Source organism: Phoenix dactylifera, chromosome 1 (assembly GCF_051530095.1).
Source record: "Phoenix dactylifera cultivar Ajwa chromosome 1, Ajwa_hap1_PhDact_Kaust_v1.1, whole genome shotgun sequence".
Classification (NCBI taxonomy): domain Eukaryota; kingdom Viridiplantae; phylum Streptophyta; class Magnoliopsida; order Arecales; family Arecaceae; genus Phoenix; species Phoenix dactylifera.
Window position 1 is genome coordinate 31,558,836 of NC_143190.1, and position 16,205 is coordinate 31,575,040.

A 16,205-nucleotide genomic window follows, 5' to 3' on the forward strand; every position below is an offset into this window, starting at 1 on the left:
ATAAATCTTGTAGAATAATTCATGGCATGCTCTGCATCCATCAACCATTGGTTTCAAATTTTGCAAGTTTGATAATAATTTATCTAGCCTAAAATTATAATCAGTACTGATAATGACTAATGACAAGTTTTACCCCATGTAGTGGGCTAAATTCATGAATTCTCAGATTCCAACACATTTTTGGTCTAAGCTTATTATGCTCCTTTCTGAATCTAACCTAACACTTAGTCTTGTTTCCTAATAGCCTATTGTCCATCATAATCTACTCTCTCATGTGTTCCATAATTGCCAATTTTTCTTTTGTTGTTGAATGATAACAAGCTGAATACCAATGCATTGAAAAAAGATATTTGATATGTTGGAAGTTAGTTATTTTTTCCTTTAATGCAGTATGATGCAGTTAAGTTCACAAACAATTATAAATTGCAGAAATCTTGTCCCGCAACTAACTTATTGTTTCAAATTATTAATTGTGCTAATGACAAATGTGCAGTGGCACTGAAATCTGAACGCAAGAACAATATATTCCTGTGGGGTCTCTTTCGGCACATAAAACCAAAGGAAGAAAGCATCCAGCAAGAGGAACAACCACCTCATCTTATTGATGCTGCTGTTATAGATGCTGCTGAAAGTCTGCTACACCTTCGATCTGAAGGTAATCGGAGGGTTCAAATGGTGGATAGCCAAATCCATGATGAACCAAACTCAGATCCTGAAATGCCTCCTGGCTTTGAAGGATCAATTCATGGAAAACCCCCACCTGGCTACCCACAAAAAAGGAAGAAACTCAACTAAGCGGGTGTATTCCAAGTCTTGCCAGGAAGCTTGCTGGAGAAAGAATTGCTGTTTCATCAGGTATGAAATATCATGAAATTTATTATATAAGCTTCAAGGTCTATAACACATCTTTTAAAACTACAGGTTCTGATGATTAAAAAAAAATAGGATACCAATGATGCAATGTTTTTAAGTCATCAGCTTTCCCAGATGGACAGTCATAAATTTTTACTACACTGCCAGCTTAGGTTCCAGGCATCTAGTTATTTACAAATTCCTCCCATCCCACTAAACAGTATTTATGATAAAAAATAAAATTAGACATTTTCTTGATTTTCCTCAAACATGGCTAGCAGAGACTTATATAGACTAATGCATTCCTATACTCTGATTTGCATGGACAGATCACAAAACCAGGAAGTACAACCAATACAGCATGCAGAGATGACCAACAGAATGGAGAAAACATACAACAACTAAAGAAAAAGCCAGGTCAATGGCTTCTCATGTTGGATTTGTAGTAAAAGTTGCACTATTATTTCAGTATGTTTATGGCTGTTTTTTTTGACTCATTAAACATTGTTTTCCTTTTAAAGTTATACCAGAGCTTACTCATTAAACATGCCATATGCATGCAAATATACATATCTTTAGCAGCATAATATGTATCGTATAAAGAACTTGCGGGTAAGCACATGTTTATTCATGATGAGATAATCTACTGTTTGTACATGCAAGTAACTCATGAGTTTGTGTTTCAGGGTCAGGTCTGTGGTCCCCTCAAAAACAGGTGAGGCCTGTTTTTTCCTCTTCAGACTAGTGGAAGCCCAAAATGAATACATCACACACCAAGGCCATAACAGGCCATGTACATAAATCAAGCATAGCAAAATATCACTACAAAAGTGCAGATGCACATGTTAACACAGTAGTGCTTACCACTTTTTTTACTCCTTCAGAGGTCAACCATCTGGTATCCAATCTGTCAAATTTTTGACAGAATATCGAGTCCTGCTGCCCTTTACTTCAGCAACAAAAGGGATTATAGCGAACAGTCTACAATTGATACAGGGCATGCAACAGCAATATGCATGGATTATAACAAAGAATACCTTCTTGACGTAAAAACCTACAGTAATGACATTAATAGAGTTTTCTACACGGAATCTGCTGAGACCAGTAACTATACCGTTTTCTTTACAGTATAAGTGATGCCAGACACAAGTGGGTTTGAACATGCTTATGAAGCCATACAGTAGACTAGGAGGGAGCAGTGATTCCATCATAACCAATCCACACATATAAAATCTAAACCAACCCGAGTATTTTCCCATTTGCCTATAATGGCTTGAATTGCCTGATCTAGGATGTTTGGGCTTTTCTCACAATATTTGATATATTTGATACACATATATAAGACAAGAGAGTAACATGCACAGCCATGAACCTGCATGGCATGAGTTTCATCAAACACCCATGACATGTGTGCTAAAAAGGACAAGTAAATAGTTAATGGGCTCATGTATAATGTGGTCACAATTTGCATAAAAACCAACCATAAGCATTCAAGCGATGCTTTGAGGGCTCAGTGAATGGTATACCTTCATGAGTGTTTCCATCCATTATTGTTACAAAACCATGGCCCTATCACCTGGCCTGGACAGCAAAGGCACTTCAAAACCTAAAGGAGAGGAGGACTATAACAGAAAGAGAATGATTCCACTCTCTTGATCCATTGGTAATTTCCAAGGATTGTGAGAAAATAAACAGAAGATAAGAAAAGTGTTGCATGGATTGTGCAAAGAACATTAATTTGGCATTTCACTTGCAAAAGACCACAAAAAAAAGGACCTAAGGCAGGTTTCCCTATTAAGGGTAACCTCGTCGGTCCTCGACCACTATGAACTATTAAGTCCCTAAACTTTTAGTGTAGAATTTTATAATGAGTATAAAGCTGACATTATTGAAAAAGGCTGATGTTTTACATGTACAAACACAAGAAAATGACCCAGGACATGTTTCCTACATTGAAAGAAGCCACTTTCCTCAACTACATCACTATTTAGTCCCTAACCCACTGGAGAAATAGCAATTCGTTTCCTTATATTAACGAGGACCGTCAGCCCAAGATGGAGGCTGCTAAGAGAAGGGGCAGCATTTTCTTCAAGGAGGTTCAGGTGGATAACATCTAAGTGGCTCCATGCCTACACTTGTAACCTGGCCTATGATACTAGTTTTATCTTTTCTAATATCACCATTTTGCTGCACCTTATCCCCTACTTGGGTCAAATTTAAGGATGCTTCCATCATTCATTTCAATCAAAACAATATTTATGGTTAAATCGAACTATCAAGCCGTGTCATATGCTTTTGAACCCACCTATCTTAATGAAATATTGAAATCTTTGGCTTACCCCTACCCCTCTCTCCTAAGCCATCTGCCAACATTTTGGTTACAAGTCTGCTCTCATTGGGAACTTTAAATACAGCAAACAAAATAGACTCATATGAAAACAAGGATGCCATCCTTCCAAAATTCAAACTGATCTCTTCAGACCCTGAAGCTCAGCTCATTTCCATATTTAAAAATATTAAACTAGCATGACATTTTCTTAGATAGATGCCATCCTTAATCGTAATAACATGTCATTTTCTGGAATACTAGCCATCCCCAATGTACTGTGTTGGTGTGATTCCACAATGTTGACAAACAGCATATGCACATATTTACAGCCAAAGAATTATAAACTGACCGAAGGTTATACAACTTTCCTGAAATTATCAAGTTAGGACAGATGCTCATCAACATGTTAATGTTGTAAAGAACGTAATCCAGGGGTCTTCCAAACAGAGAAAATAAACCAACAGGACAACATTCCTCAATGTGAAGTCTGATTGGCGCTGTTTTTAAATATCTTTTTTTCTTTCAGGTTTGCACAGTTGGGGATATTATCATTCAGAATATATGGTTGGACAAAGTTAAATATAAACAGCTCGATAGAACATTTTAACAAAAACAACAACAATAAATGGGCAATAAAGGATGAAGAGGTGACTCAACATAAAAGCCAAGGTTTTAAATATTGTGGAATGCCCCACATATCCCAACACTCAAGACAGTGGATGTCCCAACCCGTCCTTGTCCATTTCCCAACACATCCCATCCTGACACTAGGACAGTGGGATGCTCCTGTCACCATGATATTTAAAGCCCTGATAAAGGTTGTGTTTGGCTAGGAATAAGAAGGAACAAGAGCCTTTTATCCCACTTATTTGACCTCCTTTCAGCCAAACATTCATTTGAGTACATGGTTAAACCACTTCTTCAGAGGGCAGATTAGGTATTTCAGAAAATTAGGTCCAACATAAATGCTTTACTTTTCTCCTCCAATAACTAAATCCAAACAAAAGGTAAAATAATTTAACCCTCCTTTTCCCCTCCAACTTATTGCATTTACCCAGCTAATCTGGATTCTTTATTCCACAACCAAACATAGCCAAAGGAATTAGTGGTAACTAACTGTCACAATAAAGCTAAATGATGAATTTATTTTGATTCTATGAATACTTAGTGGTGTTTAATAAACTATAAAAGAAGAAATAACAGAAGAAGAACAGAAATATATTGAGGAAGGTATAAATATGCAAGTGGATGATGTGGAATGTTATAAAGCAAAGGAAGAAGAAGAAGAAGAAAAATATGAAGAAGGAAATAAAACTTCCTTGATCACCCGAGAGATAAAGCATGACCTTAGATTCTAACCTCATAACAGAGAATAAATCAGAAATAAAACATACCTTTATATGCACGTACAAAGATCCAAATTAAGATTCTAACCGCCTAACAGAAATAAAACACAAGTAACTCAATTTATGATCAATTCATGACTCTTTGCACATATTGCCAAAATTTTTAGGACTTTCCAAAATTACATACTCAAAAGAAATTCTAGAACAAGTATAACCCTTTCAAACTCAGAGCCTAACCCTACTCAACTTCGAATAGATAAAGTGAAATTACAATCTCTATTATGTCATACAACATTTATAACTACATCATATCACAGGCACGCCATGAAGCGTAGCATAATGCCATAGAATACCCTATTTTAGACCCCTATCTGGAACATATTATCATGCACTAAGATTTACTGGCCAGACATAATATATGAATGCAATACAAATGAATAAATGTTTTTCACCTCTAAATAACGAGTATCAGCTTTACATCCATGGCCCTGCTAAACTATAAGCTTGCAACTGGTACCTTAAACACAATAGAAGTAAACTAAGGTCAGCCATCCAGTCTAAATAACATAAAGTATCAAGGGTATGTCCTGGACCCAAAACATAACTACCGTAAGCACAACCCACCCCATCCCCTTAACATAGAACTCTCAAAACAGTTGAATGTTAAATCAAAATTCAAATATTTCTCCTCCATCTGCAAAACATGCCAAATTGGAATCTTTCAGAACCTTCAATCAAGTATTTAAAATATATCATTTAGTGGCATATATTGATTTTTTTATTAATGAATTATTGGAGCAAGATTTTTTTTAATCTTGGATATGATTCAAAATCTATTGATCTATTACCAAGTGAATAACTTGTAAACAAAGCAAAATAAGGCTTATAAATTTCTAACCTAGCTTGCAGAAAAGATTAACTTTTTCTTCATTTTTCGTTACAGTATTTGGCTATCTACAAATCTGGTCTCTTCAGAGAAGTGATTCACATGTGTTTTTAAAAATTTAGAACCTGGATATCGATCCCTTGTTTTTCAAATGTGCAAACCAGAAGAAAGAATCATCAACAAATTAATTAGAAGAATAAGCTAATAGCAAATATCTCACTCACCTCATGATATCTGCAACCCTCAAGCAATGACTCCCCTATCATGATTTCATCGAAGCATGCCTTGCATCGCCGATAAGTGTAAACTGAAAACATCGATAAAAGTATAGGCTTAATGAAGACTAGGAAATTTTCGAAAAAATATATGAAAGCACAGCAAAATATTGGATACAAGCACCCATTACCTAATATCAAAAGCTCTCCCATATCTCACCTGCATAAGTGGCTGTCTTCTAGTTTCCTGGCTTGAAAAGTTGATAAAATCAATTTGATACAAAGCAAAGGAATCCAATAAAAACTTGTAGTCAAGAAACAGATATCAATTCCAGACTTTAATGAAAAAGTCGGCCATGTTATATCCTGTTCAAGAACTTGGATTTCTGAATGATATACAGGTCAAAATCTGTGTCCTAGACAAACTATAAAATTTCATACGCTCAAGAATTGTTCCATTGGTTTCGATCTCAGGACAATACGTATCACTGGATAAGGTTAGTCAAATCGAGACCAAACAATGGAATTGAAGGCTGAATGCTAAATATAGAACATGTGACGTTAAAATTTTCCACACAATTAAAATAATAAATGCAGAAATTAGAAGACTATACCATTAGGCCCCTGTGGACGATTCTTGTATAGGGAAACAATAGTGAAATTGGACTAATTTTATTGAATGCTAAAGATTATACAGGTATGGTTTATTTCAAGATTCAAGACAACTTTCCCATTTTTCTGGAACACATCAGAGGACCATCAATTTGACTGCATATTATAGAATTTTGTGAAAACTCAGGAATGAGTGTGGAGCAGAAAATGTATAAAAAATTAATGACAAAGATCCTTTTAAGGAATGTTATTACAGGGACCAAAATATGCAAATTAGATGCATTACAGCTCAACAGCGTCGAAAAGATATCTTGCCTTTTACTATTTTTCTTTTCTTATTTCAAATAATTAGAAATTAATTCCAAAATTTTAGGAAAGAAAAAACCAAGGGATGTTATTATGTTGGAGATCATGCCAAGTTGGCTGACAAAAAAATAAACAAACAAAAAATTGAAAAGAAAAATCACAAAGGAGTGTTATGTAATAGTTGTACAACTGCTACTACCTCAACCAGCAAGAAAAAGTAGCCGAATCTAAGTCTCCAAATTTTATAGAGATCCTCATGAAGTATCCTTCTCAAAACCCAAAATATACTTAATAACTTGCTCGTCCCTAAGGGTGCAAATGGGTCGGGTCAGACGGGATCGTGAATGACCCCGACCCAATCCAGTAAAAGATCGGGTCGGATCGGGTTGGGTCCACAGCTACAATTTTTGACTCAATGGGTTATTCGGGTCGGGTAGAGTCCATGTATAACGATGAAAAGCAAAAAAAAAAAAAAGCAAAGAACATCATCTTATAATAGTCGTGGATATGTGAGGATAAGATATAATGAGTAAATTCAGAAGAACCATGGCTTTCTTGAGGCTCTTGTGGGTTCACTGAGATAGGTCTCGCATGTCACAACATCCTTCCAAAGATCTAAAATATGGTAGCCTCATGTGTTTCCTTTTTAAAAAATAAATACATCAGAAGAATAGAAGAAGATAGAGGTAACTTGGGCGCTGGGTTGGGCATAATTATTAGAAGCGGTGTAGGTTGGATTCGGTCCACCCATCCCATCCACCGACAAACGTATCTAACTGAGCAATTTTTTTCCAGAATAAAAAGATTTTAAAAAAAGAAAAAAAACAAAAATTTTGGTATTGGCTGCGGTCGTACAACTTTCAATCTTAAATTTATTTATATTTTATATAAAACTAAAGAACACTCAAAAACATTTTTTGTTGATTATTGGAAAGTGCGCCATCTTAGCTAAAATCAAACATCGTCCGATGCCAGCAAGAGCACACTAATCTCAAACAAATATGTGTCGTGCACCACCCAAAAAAAATGAAACAGGGCGAAAGCGAAAAGATCGAATGAAGTACCTTAAAGAAACGGTAGCTCTTGTAGGTTTGGGTCAGGTCGGATCGGGTCGGATTGAGTCGTTGGGTAAACAATCCAAAATTGACCTAAAAAATAACGGATCGGGTTGGGTCGTGATTCAGTAAACCCAGACCCGAACTGAAAAATAAAACGGGTCCAAGTTGAGACCCCGACCTGGCCCCACATGTCCTTAAAAATGGGTCGGGTCGGGTCTAAACGGGTCAAGTCGAATCGGGTCACGGGTCAACCCGACCCATTTGCAGCCTTACTCGTCCCAACCTAGTTTGTCTTCACAATATTGCCCCACCTTCCATAAGCCATACCATCAACCTCTGATACTTATTGTCTCTTACCTAGAAAGACATTATTGATCATCTCTTGACACCCGTACTCCTTTACAGGCAAATATTGTCCGAGTTACTAACTGAATCCATCTACATCTAAACTAAAATTCTAGTCCCAAAGCTTGTTCGCCAAACAAGTGATAAACCATACTGCATACTTCAAGTTGTAAATTAAATATAAACAAAAATAGTAAACATGCCAAATTGGGTACAATGTTTACCAGTTTTATTTGAACCTAAAATCTTCAAAGCATAATTATCCAGAGTTGTAAATATTAATTAAGAGTACAAATAAAATAATATTATAATTATAATTATAACTAAATTATAATAATTATATAAATAGTCCTGTCTTTCATATTCCAAATGAAAATGGCTTTCTCCAAAAATTAAGTGTTCCAAATGAAATGAAAAAGGCAATAACCAAAGAAGACCGAAAGGACGTATAAACCCTGATGTTCTATTTGAATTAGTAGACAACAACATGATAAATTCTTGAGGTATGAAAGGTGATACTGTCGACCAATTTACCTGCACAAGAACTCAAACCAAATGCACAATGGTGTCATGATGAAGACCAAGTGCATCTTGTGGTCCTTTTCATGCAAGAACTTTGCTAATTGAATATATTCCATAAAAGGAATTAAGAAGGCTTTAAAATGAAAGCACGTGAAAGCATAGAGGGTAAGGTGATCAAAAAAGGAATTTTCTTATGAACAAAGAAATGATCAACAGCTTTTACACATAACTTGCAACGATAGCATTAATGGGCAGTCCATATTTGAAAAAACAAAAAAGTCTGCAAAAGCAAGTGAAAATATTATTAAAGAAGATTATACATTGAACCTGCGATCGTCGTCTCTAACTGAATGCTCAACTAAGGTCGTGTACAACAACCTTAACTGCACAAGCCTGGCACTGATCTTCTTCCGCAGCTCTTGCTTCCTTCACTTACTGCCTTAGAAAGGAACAAGCTTAATTTAGGCACCTACCTCCAATCGGCGGTCGTAGCATGACCTCAAGAGTACCTTCTGATTACAGCATATAGAGGTGTACCAATCCCACCATTTGAGCCAGAGCAACATTCATTCTTTAATTGCTACCCGATCAAACTTAGCTAATAACACTGCTTTCATCATTATTTATTTTTTTAAAAAGGAAAAAGTGGGGCAGAAAGAGCAAAATGATGTTCGTAGGTCCAACTAATATTTGCAGATAAGATGAGAGAACCCCACCCAGGCTCCAGCAATCAGCCTAACTTGATTCTGATGAGACTTGGTAAGGATAGTGAGAAACGCCTGTATCAAATACATAGTTCTATACAAGAATGGCATTGCTAAGCCCCATTTCTAAAGCAATGGTTCCTCTATCATGATTTCAATAATGCATGCCTTGTATCTCTTGAAATGTTCAAGTAACCGCGATGCTGAAAATGTTAGACTGAGTGAAGTGTATGGAAGCCCAAAAGCAATTTGAACACATGGTAAAATAGTAAAAAAAGGGGGAAAGGAACCCATTGCCTAGAGTCTTAGTCTCCTTTTGTCTCACATGAACTAATAATATGCCTTTAAGGTAACTTTTTGTTTAAGGGAGTGCGCAAGGGACCAGTAGACAAAAAATCCAGAGATGAAATTTCAATAAAAAAGGCATCTTGTATAAAAAAAGAGAGGCCTAGTGCACGAGGCTCCAGCCACTGTGGAATTTGGCGAGGGTCAGATGTACGCAGCCTTACCCCCACATGCAGAGCGTATTTTGAATCCATGATACTCATGTCATAATTGAGTAACCATATTGTTGCACCAAGATCCACCATTTATATAAAAAGGGCATCCTATTATCATGTTACGCACCCCTGTCTAGTATGTCCTCAGAAGTCCGTATATAATTTCAGAAATTGAAAACTTGTTTTGAACAAGGTAAGCCAAATAGTGTCGAACTAGCCGATTCGGAACGTAAAGAACCGGATTGGTTACCAGCAAGGTTCGCCGTACCAACCGTACCGACATACCGGTGCGGTTCGGTATCGGTACGGTACCGAACCGAGCCGAACCAGTACCATACCGAAAGTGCCACAGCGTGTAGCTAAAGCCACGCACTGTCTCCCGTGCAGAACACCTCGTACCAGTGCGAACCGACCGGTATGGATATGTACGGGTGCGAACCAAGCCATTCGCACCGATACAAGCCATGAACCAATCGGTTTGGGTCGGAACCGATTTCAATAACTGTACCGTACCGGTGCCTGTCGGTACCAGTATGTACGGGCTGAATCGACCAGTATCGGTTGGTTCAGCAAACCATGGTTACCAACATGATTCACTCCTTCGAAATGGCTTATAAATGGTGTTTTTCCCTCATTCGAAGCACTCATTCCCGTCAAAGCCGTCGTCCCCGTTCGAAGTCCTTGTCTCCTTCAATGGATCCAGTTAATCTCTCCTTCTCTCCCTCTCCCCCCTCTCTCTTGGGGTTCCCACCACCAGATCCGAAGCTCTCAAAGCTCCCTATCAATGGATCTGGTGAGTCTCTCTCCCTTCTCTCAAAGTTCTCGTCGCCAGATCCGGAGCTCTCGAAGCTCTTTGTCGATGGGGCCTTGACCTCTCTCTCCCTCCCTCCCTTCATCTCTTTTCTCTCCCCCCCTCTCCCTCTCCCTCCCTGTCTTCTCGAAGTTCTCCATTGATGAGGCCTCTCTCCTTCCTCTCCCCCTTCTCCCTCTCCCTCTCCCCCTCCCTCTCCCCCTCCCTCTCCTTGTTTCCATACACTCAGGAACAGTATGATATAGACCCATACTATACTGAACCAAACCAATCGCCAATCGGTATGACTCTCGACACCGATCCTCGACACCGATCCAGCAGACCTTTGCTTTGAAATTTCTAACAGTAACAATCACTACTTAGTCTACTCAAATTAAGACCAAATCTTGGACAAGGCTCAAAAGTAGCCTAGAAAACTTTGACAACTAATCTGTCACAAATAATAAGCAGAATAGAAACATTATGTCATTTGGTGATTGAAGACCAATAATTAACAAAAAAAGAAAATGCTAATGAAACAATATAATATGTCTTGTAATGGAAAGTATAATTTCTTTGAATATTTACTAATATAATATAATGGTTCTTTTGATTGCATCCTCTATATGTTCTGAATCAATTATGCAACAAGAAAGCTTAACATTTCGCATGGTGATCATACAAGGAAGTTCCAAATAATTATAGAGATAAAGGGCAGGTGGACACATTGTACAGCATGTGGACTTGTTCATGTTTTAGCTTATTTTCCTCGAAAGGCGATAAAATAATGAAAGTAAACAGCACAAACTTGTAAGGTGCTATTAATGAACACAATTTTTTGGACTAGAAGATGCAATGCTGGGATTCTTATTTCTTGACAATTATACCACCTCTCATTGTTTTTATCTCCTTTATTTTAGAAATCAAGGTTTTAAAGGATCAGGACCACGCCAATCCTTAGTTGGCATGGCATGCATTGTGCCATATACTGTACCAACACAACATACTAACTAGTAAAGATCCAGCTAAAGTGAGCAAGAAAAGATAAACCAAGGGTACAATCAAGGTTCGCCATCTTGGTACCATACCCCGTACTGATGCCACACAAGCATAGTGTTGCTACGATATAGTACGAAATTTTTTTGGCGTATCGAGTATCGGTACACCACCCATACCGAGTACCGATACCAAACCGATACAGTACGTCTCGTTCCATCCAATTTGGAACAGTATGGCGTACCATGGGTATAGTATTGAGTGGATAGGATGGTACGAGGTCAATATGGCATCTTGGGGCCAACCAAGTATAACTAAACCAATTTGCTAGTCTCCATGTACTATTATAACTAAACCAACTTTCTAGATTATTTATGCAATCATGCGAAGACAGCCTCCATGGATTAGGTAACAGATGCTGGTGGCTTGCCAACTTGGCACCAACAAGTTATGCACCATGCCGTGCCATCCGAATGTTTGGCTTGATTGCATGTCACGCACTCAAATGCAACTAGTACCATGTCAATGTTGCTCACCAAAAAGCCACTGCATGGTATATATCATACGTTGTCAATTAACACTTTAATCCATATCAACCACTAGCAGCTACTTCATGACTACTCTTTTGCTCAATGGTGTGACACAATTATTTTCAGAGTTCTGCGTCGCAATCAAGGGCCATTAAAGGGACCATTAGAGTTCGCCCAACTAATATCATCTCTGAGCAGAAGAGTACGATTTTTTTGGGAAACCATGAACAATTTCAAGTCCCAAGTGAATCATCTTCCCAAGTTTAAGCCACTACAATTATCTAACTTACTATGACCATCTTTGCATGGAGATTTCCTTGTATGAGCTATTTTTGGAGGAGAGTTTTCTTGATGGTAATGCCACACACACCATGTTCTTTTACCAAAGACATGTCGTGGCTTCTTGCTCAACTTTATGACATTTGGCCGCCATTCTTTAGCGCTTCTTATTTAGGCATGACTAAGGAATGAATTATATGCTTTTGGTGCTCCTTCATTGTTACTAAATAGAAGGTTCTAGCTAGACCATCCAGTGACCACGTCAAATTGTACCAATGTTGGTTAGTGTCAAAATATATGCATCTATATTGACTAGAGAAATCATATTGGCATTATGAATGCTGCATTCTCATCTTTTCCTAAATAAGAATATATTAATGTTGAAAATTCATAAGCAATTATTTAATATTTTACGAGTTAATTACTCCATCTCTACTTTCTGTATCAATTTTATCCCTTTCAAATTTAACCTATTTGAACAAGGTTAAAATGCAGAATATCTCCAGAAACTCTTCATTAACAAAAAAAAATGGAGGAAAAAAACTAGACCATATAACCATCTTTCGCACCAATAGTCACAAATTGAAGTCTACGAGTTATTAACAATCAAAACCTAACATCTACAGATTTATTTAATATCCAAAACTCGCATTACAACTTAGCCTCGAAACCAAATAAAGTCTCAAATAGTAAACTTCTCCAACCCTTGAACCTAACACCAGCCTCATTCCTCAATGGCTTGTCTCTATAGTACTTAGCTATAATCGAATGTATAAGAAGCCATCATCTACCTCCCCTGATCTCCAAGTCTTTCATTTAATCAACTCCAAGTTCCATCTTCTACTTCAATAGATTAACGCAATTTACTGTGTGAATCCCCACTTAACAAGTTTTGATTTCAAAGCATGCTTCGCAGCAACCATAGATAGCCTTTGTCCTCCCCCTCTTCTCTCTCCAAAGGCTCCAGAAGCCCTTCTCTTCCTCCAAGACCAAACAAAGCGGCAACTCATTCTCAAGCACTAGCAGCGGATGATTTGAAGAAAAGCATGCTGTGCACTTTAAATTGGAAATCAATGCAACTATTAACTAATAATAATAAATATATGAAAATCAACGAATTTCCTTACTTCAAATGTCCTTGAGCAACTACATCTGCTTATACTGGTCTGCCTTAGCTATGTCATTTAAAATTTCCCCCTTTTTTAATTCAACATTTTCGTTCCACTGCTTGATCTCGTAATTAAGTTCCTAAAGCTATTTGCATGATGCACTTTCATTCTCTCCAATGCTCCCTCCAACACCCTCCTGCATTTAGGTTTGCTTGAATCAAAAAACTTTTATTTTCCAAGTCATCAAAGTTTATACAGAGAAGCCCAATACCAAAATTGATAAACCATAAAATAAAATTTCAGGCATGATCCATGATAATACATAATGAAAATTCTTGAATATTTAAACCATGAACAGAGACATTCCGAAGAAACTTATGCTGACATGAACTCACTCTACATGTATTTAGTAAAGTTGTAAAGCATAAGCCAAGTACTTTCACATACGAACCTTATGAATAGCGTACAAGAGCTAGGGAGTAGAATATTTGAAAGTGAGCACATAAAGACATCGGACTGAAATAATCCATGAATACACTTCTTTGAATTGGAAAAGGAAAGACAGACAGCTCTTCAACTTAACCTGGCAAGATGGCATAGATGGTCTCTTCAATGCTGGTAATTAACCGAGTTTGGAAAGAAATTTATAAGTGAATAGTACAAATTTTAGAACTTTAGTATGGTCAATCCGGTGCTAGTATTAATAGAGTATCTTCCTCTCAACAATTTGACGTGGTCACTGGAGGGTTTAGCCTTGTATTAGCTTAGGCTGATAACTGTGCAAATAGGGCATATCTTGTCTAGGCAAAATTTTTGAAATGATACCTTTATTCCCATGTCTTCCAGCTACTTTATCACCTACTTTGATTTCACGTTTCTGTGAAATATATACACGAATCATTTCTGGATTATAACTGGAACCCCCCTTTTTCTGAATCCATCTCACATCAATAATGCAACCCCTTCCACCTATAACTAAACCAACTTTATGCAAGTTGGTTCCTGGAACTATAACAAGGATCGGATGCACTATTATCGATTCCAGCGATCTACTGCAAGAGGATATTCAAGAATCCCCACTTTTGTAGAAGAAACGATTTCAGCTATTCCAAGATCTGATTTAAAGGAAATATCAGCATAAAAATTGTGATTCTTAATAACTTTCTTGTTTTCCTCTTTTTCTTCCTTTGCGAATAATGTGAAGATCCCTAGTTAATAACAGAAAAGTGTAAAAGAAAAGGAGATGAAGAAAAAATTAATAAGTTAAACACACATCACCACCTCTTCTCCTTCTCTTCCCCTTGGCCCGCAAGGAGTTTCTTGGACGCGTTCTTCGCAGTCCTTCGTACTTGCTTTCTATCCTCGCCTCCCTCTCGCTCACTTCTTCTCCTCCGCCACCGCCATCATCGCCCTCAGATCGATCCCCGATCGATCGAAATCCACCACCGAAACACCAGAAAGAACCCCAGCCAGCGAGAAGTCGTCGCCGGAGAGCGAGGGTTCCGGAGTACCGATCGATGACGGCGGGGTGCACGGTGCATCGCGTCGGCAATAAACCCTAGTTTCTGTGAGAGCCGGAGCGAGCGGAGATCAGGCCGGAGAGCGGACGGAGACGGTGGTGAAGTGAGAATAAAGAAAAGCGGGAATACGGGTTACGCATAAAGCATGAACGCGCGTGGACAAAAGTTCTCTAAATCTTGGCCCAGGGACAGGCCCAGGCCAGCCCATCATAGTACCCAACAATTATCCAACCCATTATAGTACGCAAGATTGCAGTGTGGGACGTGAATTCATAGGAATCCAGAAGCAAGCCCAAAAATAGGATTCGGCGTGTATCTTTGTTTATGTGATGACAGAATTTGAATGGTGGTAAAGTATATTTCGATTTGGCAATTCCCAATCCCTGCTAACCAAACCTACTTCAAATAGAGGCTGAGGCCAAATTCAAATGGTAATGCTACAAGGTGAAAGAAGAAAAATGGAAATAAGGAAGTGGAGGAGGTGAAGGAAGTTAGCAGCCATGGTTGGATTTGTGGCAAACCTATGGCCTGTTGGGTTACCTTTGCATGCCTGCGTTTGGCCATGATCTGTTATGGCCTCCTAGTTTGAGGCCTTATTTGGGGGAGCTGTTGGCAGTAGAGCTGTTGGAAGTAGAGCTGTCTGAAGTAGAGCTGTTATAAAAAGCTGTTTGTTGTTTGGTAACTATATTTTTAAAGTGCTGTGGTACTTTAATATATGTTTGGTAAACAAACTGAGAAAGTACTTTTATATGACAAAATTACCATAAAGGACATTGCATAGTATTATACAATAGAGCATGATAAAACATAACATATATTAATACATAATATACGATATAGTATAATATTACTGTAATATAAAATATTATTATTATAATATAGTAATATGATATTGCATAGCATAGCATAATGGTAATATAATTATTAGAGTAAATTAATTTTCTATTATATAACATAATATTAAATTATTTAACATAACATATTAATGTATTATGATATAATGTAATATATATTATATGTATAGTATAATACAATAATAAAGATATAAAATATTATAATTATTAGTATTAATTAATTTCTCATAATATAACATAATATTAAATTATTTAAAATAACATATTAATGTATTATGATATAAGGTAATATAATATAATATGTATAGTATAATACAATAATAAAGGTATAAAATAATATATTATTAGTATAAATTAATTTCTCATAATATAACATAATATTAAATTATTTAACATTACATATTAATGTATTATGATATAATGTAATATAATAATATATTTATAGTATAATA

At 37.1% G+C, this 16,205-nt stretch overlaps 1 protein-coding gene across 22 annotated transcripts; it reads right to left on the minus strand.

Annotated features, from left to right (window-relative positions):
* Positions 1 to 416: 416 nt before the first annotated feature.
* LOC103724194 (uncharacterized) lies at positions 417 to 15,027 on the minus strand. 22 transcript variants are annotated; one of them, XM_089930531.1, is made up of 7 exons: positions 14,661 to 15,027; positions 13,831 to 13,962; positions 5,820 to 5,875; positions 5,638 to 5,720; positions 4,576 to 4,618; positions 1,717 to 1,796; positions 417 to 760 (listed from the first exon to the last, which is right to left on the minus strand). In XM_089930531.1, the coding sequence occupies exons 3-7, from the start codon at positions 5,839 to 5,841 to the stop codon at positions 614 to 616; spliced, it is 375 nt and encodes a 124-aa protein (XP_089786657.1). In that variant the 5' UTR covers positions 5,842 to 5,875; positions 13,831 to 13,962; positions 14,661 to 15,027; the 3' UTR covers positions 417 to 613. The 22 variants fall into 22 exon arrangements, 5 of the variants coding, with proteins under 5 accessions (XP_089786657.1, XP_038982093.2, XP_026656205.3 ...); XR_003383099.4 differs by lacking the exons at positions 1,717 to 1,796; positions 13,831 to 13,962 and adding an exon at positions 4,980 to 5,044; XM_039126165.3 differs by lacking the exon at positions 13,831 to 13,962.
* Between the last annotated feature and the right edge of the window lie 1,178 nt (positions 15,028 to 16,205).

Excerpts from the sequence above, each read along its gene's own strand:
- LOC103724194 (XM_039126165.3), bottom strand. The coding sequence starts at position 5,841 with ATGGGAGAGCTTTTGATATTAG. Across the intron at positions 5,721-5,819 it reads GGGAGAGCTTTTGATATTAG|TTTACACTTATCGGCGATGC; the intron begins GTAATGGGTGCT and ends CGATGTTTTCAG. Across the intron at positions 4,619-5,637 it reads AGGGTTGCAGATATCATGAG|GCGGTTAGAATCTTAATTTG; the intron begins GTGAGTGAGATA and ends TATTTCTGTTAG.